At 47.6% G+C, this 8,472-nt stretch overlaps 1 protein-coding gene across 1 annotated transcript; it reads left to right on the plus strand.

Annotated features, from left to right (window-relative positions):
• The first annotated feature begins 792 nt into the window (after window positions 1-792).
• LOC127546399 (uncharacterized) lies at window positions 793-7,168 on the plus strand. The gene is given in 1 exon segment (XM_051973528.1): window positions 793-7,168. A coding segment is annotated over 1 exon segment (4,059 nt). The 3' UTR covers window positions 4,852-7,168.
• The last annotated feature ends 1,304 nt before the right edge of the window (window positions 7,169-8,472 follow it).

The raw sequence follows: 8,472 nt of genomic DNA on the forward strand, positions 1-8,472 counted from the left end.
TATCTGGGTGTACGTCTGTATCCACCTTTGCCTGGAAACTCCCCGCCCGAATTGCCAGCTGAGGGACAAAACCTTCCTGAACCTGGGTTTTCGCCGCCTGGCCCTTTGTCTCCTTCTCTCTCTCTTCCACAGTCTTCTCCCGCCTCTCTTCCCTCTCCAGCCAGTAGTACACAGGGGCTTGGTACAGCCAGCACAGAGGTGCTGACTCCTGCTCCGTTGCCTTCTCCCTCCTCCTTTCCTCCAGTGCCGTTTCCCACTCCGGCTAGCCCTTCAGCTCCCCTAACTCTCTCACCTTCCTGTACTCGAGGTGGAGTTGCATATAATGCTTCAGGATCTGTCCAGCAAGCCCCAATTTTCCCCAAACCTATTCTGCCTCTGAGGGAAATGGTGGGTTCAGAAGGGGTTCCTTTCTTAGTTTATGTCCCCTTCTCTACAAATGATATTTATAACTGGAAAGCTCAAAATCCCCCTTTTTCTGAAAAACCACAAGCCTTGATTAACCTTCTTGAATCTGTTTTCCATACCCACCAGCCCACATGGGATGATTGTCAGCAGCTCCTTACTACTCTCTTTACTACAGAGGAAAGAGATAAGATTAAAAGGGAAGCAAGGAAAGCTGTCCTGGGACCGGGTGGAGGGTCTGTAGAGGAGCATCGCGCTCAGGTAGAAGCTAGCTTTCCCTCCGAACGGCCCTCCTGGGATCCTAATTCCCAGCAAGGTCGTACTGCGCTTTCTGCTTATCATAGGTACCTTCTCCAAGGCCTTAAATCAGCGGCAAGGAAACCTATCAATATGACTAAGATTTCTGAGGTTGTTCAGGGTGCAGAGGAATCCCCTGGAGCATTTCTGGAGCGCTTATATGAGGCTTACCGTACCTATAGCACTATTGACCCAGAAGCTCCCGAGAACTATAGATCTGTGAATATTGCATTTGTTAGTCAGTCTGCCCCAGATATACGTAGGAAATTACAGAAGCAAGAAGGGTTCGAGGGTATGAATATATCTCAACTAGTCGAGATAGCTCTGAAGGTCTTTAATACCCGAGACACACCAGCTACGGCAGCAGGTAAAGAATGCGCCAAGACAGTAGTGGCGGCCATGAGAGAAGCAAACAATTTCCCTAGGAGTACTTCCCAGTGCCCTCGTGGGCGGCAGCCGTTGGGCTCAAATCAGTGTGCCTATTGTAAGAAACATGGGCATTGGAAGAACGAATGCCCGATCCGGAATCGTCCCAAGGATGTCCTCGCTCTTGAGGGGACAGACTGAGGGAGCCCTGGTTCTCTCTCTCTTTCTTTAGACCCCGGAGAACCTAGGGTATGCTTACGGATTGGGGGTCAACCTGTTGAATTCTTGGTAGATACTGGAGCTACCTACTCTGCTTTAACAAAACCTTTGGGCCCATTATCTCCAAAATCTACCTCTATACAAGGTGCTACTGGTAAAATTGTTTCTTATCCCTGGACTACTGAACGCACAGTCCATCTAGGGCACGGTACAGTCACCCATTCATTTCTGGTCATGCCAGACTGTCCTTATCCCCTTCTGGGTAGGGACTTGCTTCGAAAGCTTCAGGCAACTATTTCCTTTTCTGAGGACCAGGCTTCTCTAACCTTAAATCCTCCAGGTCCTAAGCGTCTTCTTATTACCCTACCTCTCCAATTTGAACATATCTTAGTGGCTTCCCCTGCGTCGCCCTCTCCTGCTCCCTCCCCCCTTCTCACTCAGCTGCAAACCGATTTTCCTCAGGTGTGGGCAGAGAATAACCCTCCGGGTCTGGCTGCTCATCATGCACCAGTGGTTGTGCAGCTTCTAGCCACTGCCTCTCCTGTTTCTATCAAGCAGTACCCTATGTCAAGAGAAGCCCTTCTAGGTATTTCTGTTCACATTAATCGATTAAGGGAAGCTGGTATCTTAATAGCCTGTCAGTCTCCATGGAACACGCCTCTGCTTCCAGTCAGAAAACCTGGATCGTCGGACTTTCGTCCTGTTCAGGATCTTAGAGAAGTTAACAGAAGGGTTGAAACTATCCACCCAACTGTTCCAAATCCCTATACCCTACTCAGCTTGTTATCTCCTACTCATACTGTATATACTGTTTTAGATCTAAAGGATGCCTTCTTTTCTATACCCCTTGCGCCAGTCAGTCAGCCTCTCTTTGCTTTTCAGTGGATAGATCCCCAAGGGGAATTTTCGGGGCAGCTTACTTGGACTAGGCTGCCACAGGGTTTTAAGAACTCTCCTACGTTGTTTGGAGAAGCTCTCCATCTGGACCTCCAACCGTTTCGTAAGGAGCATTCTTATTGCTCTCTGGTCCAGTATGTAGATGATCTTCTCATTGCAGCCCCTGATGAGTCCCTCTGCTTGCGGGCAACTCGTGCCCTTTTGCAGCTCCTTCAATCCCTAGGCTACAGAGTTTCTGCTAAAAAGGCTCAGCTTTGCCTCCCTGAAGTGTCTTATCTGGGCTATGTTCTCAAATCTGGCCACCGTTCCCTGTCTTCTGAACGTATTCAGGCTATCTTATCTATTCCGGTCCCCACTACTAAAAAGCAGGTCAGAGAATTCTTGGGAACGGCTGGATACTGTAGATTGTGGGTTCCCTCTTTTGCTGAGATAGCAAAACCCCTTTATTCTGCTACAACCGGACAGGGTCCCCTGGTGTGGGGCTCTGCTGAACAATCTGCCTTTGATCATCTCAGGACGGCCCTTACTAAAGCTCCCGCCCTAGCTCTTCCCGATGTCACAAAGCCCTTTCACCTTTTTGTGGCGGAAGCTAGAGGTGTTGCAAAAGGTGTTCTAACTCAAACGCTTGGCCCTTGGCGTCGCCCTGTTGCTTATCTTTCTAAGCGCTTAGACTCAGTAGCTGCTGGGTGGCCCCCCTGCCTTAGGGCCATAGCTGCGACTGCTCTCCTGGTAAAGGAAGCCGACAAGCTCTCCTTGGGCCAGTCTCTCTCTATCTCTGCCCCTCACTCTGTTGAGGCGCTGCTCAGATCTGCCCCTGACAAATGGCTCTCTAACGCTCGCATTACCCACTATCAGGCCCTGCTTCTCGATCATCCTCGCCTCACTTTCTCCAAATCGTCCGCCCTGAACCCTGCCACCTTGCTCCCAGATCCTGGTTCTGACCCGGCCCCTCTGCATGACTGCTTCCAGCTCCTTGAGGAGTCCCAGTCAGCAAGGCCTGACCTTTCTGACACCCCGCTGAAAAACCCTGACCTGATTCTTTTTACAGACGGGAGCAGTTTTGTTGTGGGAAACACCCGTGTTTCTGGGGCAGCAGTGGTGGACTATCCCTCTCTCTCTACCCTGTGGTCTTCTTCCCTTCCCCCGGGATCTTCTGCCCAGAAAGCAGAGATTATAGGGTTGATTCAAGCTCTGTGCATTGCAAAGGGCAAATCAGCAAATATTTACACTGACAGCCGTTATGCCTTTGCAACAGCGCACGTCCATGCCTCTCTTTACAAAGAAAGGGGCCTGCTGACATCCGCTGGGAGGGAAATTAGGAATAAGGCCGAGATACTTTCCTTACTGGACTCTATCTGGTTACCCCTCTCTGTTGCTATTATTCACTGTTCGGCTCACCAATCTGGCGAGACCATGGAAGCGGTGGGAAATCGGGCTGCGGATGCAGCGGCTCGGCGAGCCGCCACCTCCTCCCCCACTTCCTCCCTGCCTTTGGCAATTGCTCCCCTTCCTCCCGTACCTGTCTACACCTCTGCAGAAGATTCTTTCGCGTCTCGAAGGGGAGGAAAAAGGGAGGGACCTTGGTGGTATATAGAGGACAAAATTTTTATTCCACAAGCATTGAGTAGAATGCTAGTGAAGGACTTGCATGATTTTACTCACTTGGGCGAAAAGAAAATGCATCAGTTATTGAGCAGATATTACATAAAGGATGTTAGCCAATTGATCAGAAGTTATATTCATAGATGCAACACTTGCGCTAGAGTAAATATGAAAAGAATTAAAGAGGCTCGTGTGGGAATCAGGCTTAAGGGACATATCCCCGGGGAGAGATGGGAGGTAGATTATACTGAGGTACAGCCATCAACAGCTGGGTACAAATACCTGTTAGTATTTGTAGATACTTTCTCAGGGTGGACAGAAGCTTTCCCCACCAGAAATGAAACAGCTCTCACAGTGGTTAAAAAGATACTAAATGAGTTAATGCCCCGCTTTGGTCTTCCAGTAGCCATAGGGTCTGATAACGGGCCTGCTTTTGTTGCCAAAATATCACAAGGCATCAGCAAGGCTCTGGGCATTGATTGGAAACTCCACTGCGCATACAGACCGCAGAGCTCTGGACAAGTGGAAAGGATGAATAGAACGCTTAAAGAGTTCCTTTCAAAGCTTGTCTTGGAGACCCAGAACTCCTGGGTCTCACTCCTGCCATTAGCATTACTAAGGAGTAGATGCACTCCTAACAAATTAGGGTTAACTCCCTTTGAAATTTTGTTCGGGAGACCCCCTCCAATTCTGCCCTTGGTCAGGGAAGACTTGATGGCTGAAATTTCTAACTCTTCCCTTATCAAGTTTTTACAGGCCTTGCAGAAAACTCAGAAAGACATCTCACACCTCGTCCGTGAGGCCTTTCCTGTCCCACTCACTGACCCGGTACATCCATTCCAGCCTGGAGATGCAGTATTGATAAAGAAATTTTCCACCTCCGGTCTGGAACCCAGGTGGAAAGGACCATACACTGTGATCCTCACCACACCCACTGCTGTAAAAGTTGAATCAATTCCTGCCTGGATTCATCACAGCAGAGTAAAACCAGCCGTCACCACTGAATGGAAAGCAGAGATCGGTGAAGATCCCCTGAAACTGAGACTGATTCGTTCCTCTGGTCCTTGATTTCCCTTGAAAGACACTGGGGTGGGAAAATCCTGGGAAATTCAATCTTTTGTATTTACTTTGTTACTATTCGTGATTACCCAAATCTGTTTGCATATTCTCTCCTAAAGGCCCCTTTCCCCTTTCCCGTTCCTCCTACTGTATTGTCATTATGGGATTTTCCTTAATCTTTCTCCTTCTCCCTATGGTTTTTAAGGTTTTGGGAAACCCACATGCCCCAAAGACCATATGGACAATGACCTTTAGGAATCTTGAGGGGGGTCCCACTCTTTCTGCCACTTATTACTCAGGTTTAGAACCCTCTATGACAATAGATTCCTCCCTGGCTCCCTGTTTCTACTTTAGGGCCCTGATAGACCCTCCAGCCCGATTGTGCCCTGATGCTTGGTGGTGCTCCCTCCCTGACGATTCCTTTAGGCTGACTATCCAAACCTTTGATCAGCAGACCCAGACCTCACTGCATCCCCCCCGAATTATCCTAACGATCCAGGAACCGTCCCACCAGAAGTGGAAACAGTCCCGAGCTTTCACCCTTTGGTCCCGGATAGGTAGCAGTCTTCAATTCAGCCACCACCTCATAGTTCAGTGTAAAGATCCACCCCCCTCCAAGCCTGTGGGACCTCTGACTGCTTTACTAGTCCCACCTAGACCACCAGTCCTGGCTGATCCTATCCCAACACCATCATCCCTGGTGCCGCAGGACCTTGTCATGACCCAAAGTCCCCCTATTCTTCCTGACCCGTTAATCCCAATTGATAGCCCCTCTGAATCTTCTGCTTCTCCCTCCATGCTTGAACTGTTACCAGTAGTGCACTCTTATTTGAACTCCACAAACCCCCAGCTGGGCCGAGATTGCTGGCTCTGCTTTAACTCTGAACCCCCTTATTTTGTTGGGATTGCCCTGACAGACTCAGTTCCTGGAACCACTTCTCAGTCTACCTGTTCCTGGGAACAGCCTAAAATTACCCTTGGGCAGCTCCAAGGTCTAGGCACCTGCCTGGTGACTGCCTCCACGAATCCCTCTGACCCTCTCCTCCAGTTCTGTAACCCCAGTTCCTTAATTAACATCTCAGCTTCCTCATCAGACGTTGCAGTCTGGTATCAAGCCCCTGAAGGTTCATGGTTTGCCTGTAGAGATGGACTGACCAGGTGTGCCTACTCTAGTACCCTCCTCAGAAGGACAGATTCATTCTGTGTCCTAATAGCAGTGTTTCCCAGCCTGTCTGTTCTTCCTGGAGGGGAGGGATGGGGCCTCTTCCAGTCCCATTTCTCTCCCTTGGAGATTACCAGACAGAAACGGGCTCTGCCGTTCCTTCCCCTCATAGTAGGGCTCGGGCTGGCAGGCACTACCGCCCTCAGCACTGCAGCCCTCCTGAAGGGCGATTCTGGGTATGCTGAGTTAAGTGCACAAATGACCACAGACCTGACTCAGATCGAGTCATCCATCTCAAAACTGGAAAGCCAGGTTGACTCCCTGGCTGAGATGGTACTTCAAAACCGAAGGGGACTTGACCTGCTATTTCTGCAACAGGGAGGCCTGTGTGCTGCCCTGAATGAGGAATGCTGTTTTTATGCTAATAACTCTGGGGTGATCAGGGAAAGTCTGGCCCTGGTTCGTAAGAATCTTGAGTCCAGACGACTGGAGCAGGGGCAAGGAAGGAACTGGTATCAGTCACTGTTTAATTCTTCCCCGTGGCTGACAACCCTTGTTACATCCCTCATGGGACCCTTGATTCTCCTTCTCCTGGCCCTTGCCATAGGTCCTTGCGTCTTCTCTAATCTTGTCCGTCTTATCCGTTCCCAGGTGGAGTCTGTCAAAATTATGGTGCTAAAACCACCTGGGTATCAAGAGGAAGGTGCTTCAAAGATTTGAATATTTAGGAAAGAGAGTGTGGAATGTTATGCCACAGTTCTCTTTAACTGTCCTGACTCAGTTTCCTTGTATAAGTTTCCCTTGTCTCAGTCTTCCTAATTACTCCTCTAAGCAGTAAATCTCCCTCTGGTCCATGAAGGCTGAGGACCAATTAGTCTAAGGATATAAATTGTTAGCCCAAGTAAGATAAACAAGAGAGTAGACTCCCTGATTATCTTCTGTCCTTGAGAAATTTAACATCCCTTGAAGTATTCCAAGATATTTCACTGACATCTTTATCATAGCCTTTTCCAGCTGGGCTTTTCCCCCTCTTTTTTCTCTTTTTTGTCTCTAAAAGGTATATAAAGGTTAGAGATTCCCCCAATCAGGGCTGGACAATTTGAGACGAGAGTCCTGTCTAGTCAATCTTACTCTCCCATTAATAAAATATTAAAAACTCTCTAATCTCTCTCCTGCCTCAGTTTCTCTGGCATTACAACTAGACCTCATCATTTAACTCCCTGACCACCAGAAATCCTAATCTCATTTTGGTTCCCTAAATCTAGACCTTATCAATGGGACTGAGAGATCAAGAAGATCAGGGAGCAGGCTAAAGAAATCCATCAATGGGCCCAGCTTAAAATTCATATTTTGCCACATATATGGTAAAGAGCAGCTGCCCTGGAGTCTGGAGGACCTGAGTGCCAAGCCAGATTCAGACACTTCCTATTTCCTAGATGTACCACCCTGGGCAAGTCACTTAACCCTAGTTGCCTCAGCCAGAAAACAAAATCACACCCTGGATCCATTTTCTCTGACCATGAATTTAAATCAGATTTTTATCTACTTTTTTATCCATTTATACCAAAGGTTATAAAGAGATCTCTGTAATCTCCTTTGCCCACTCTTTTCAAAGGAAGACTTCAATTCCTGCCAAGAAGGGGAATAAACAATTAGTGCCAGGAAGTGGAACATTCTACTCTCCTCATAGATATGAAGTCTGACTTCTCCTATCTGAATGATGATAAAAAAAAAAAAACTAATTTTTATACTCCATTCTGAACTCCTCATTGCTATCCCTTACTGGGGAAAGGCTGCCCCTATGTCTATGGAACATTGTGTCAACATATAAATATATAGAAACACATGGAGAGAGAGGGGAAGCGTTCTCACTGACTCCAAACCAAATGCTCTGTGGCCGGTTGAGAGATCATGTGCTCTTGCCTTTCTTCTTGACTAATTTATCATCCATGTCACACTCTCTAATTATGAGTATCCCCAGAAATTCTCCTTTGGATCTTCTCTTTCTCTATATATTCTCTCCTTTTATGATCTCATTATTTCCAACTGTTTTAATTACCATTTCCAAATATGTATGCCCCAGAACAAGGCTCCTACAGAGGCAGTGCTTGGTTAACTGTGTAGTTTCAATCTCTGCTTAGTTAAGACAGAACTCACTGTGTTCCAAATCATTATTGATCAGAGAAATGCAAATTAAGTCAACTCTGAGATACCACTACACACCTGTCAGATTGGCTAAGATGACAGGAAAAAATAATGATGAATGTTGGAGGGGATGCGGGAAAACTGGGACACTGATGCATTGTTGGTGGAGTTGTGAACGAATCCAACCATTCTGTAGAACAATCCGGAATTATGCCCCAAGTTATCAAACTGTGCATACCCTTTGATCCAGCAGTGTTACTACTGGGCTTATATCCCAAAGTGATACTGAAGAAGGGAAAGGGACCTGTATGTGCCAAAATGTT

Source organism: Antechinus flavipes, chromosome 2 (genome assembly GCF_016432865.1).
Source record: "Antechinus flavipes isolate AdamAnt ecotype Samford, QLD, Australia chromosome 2, AdamAnt_v2, whole genome shotgun sequence".
NCBI lineage: Eukaryota > Metazoa > Chordata > Mammalia > Dasyuromorphia > Dasyuridae > Antechinus > Antechinus flavipes.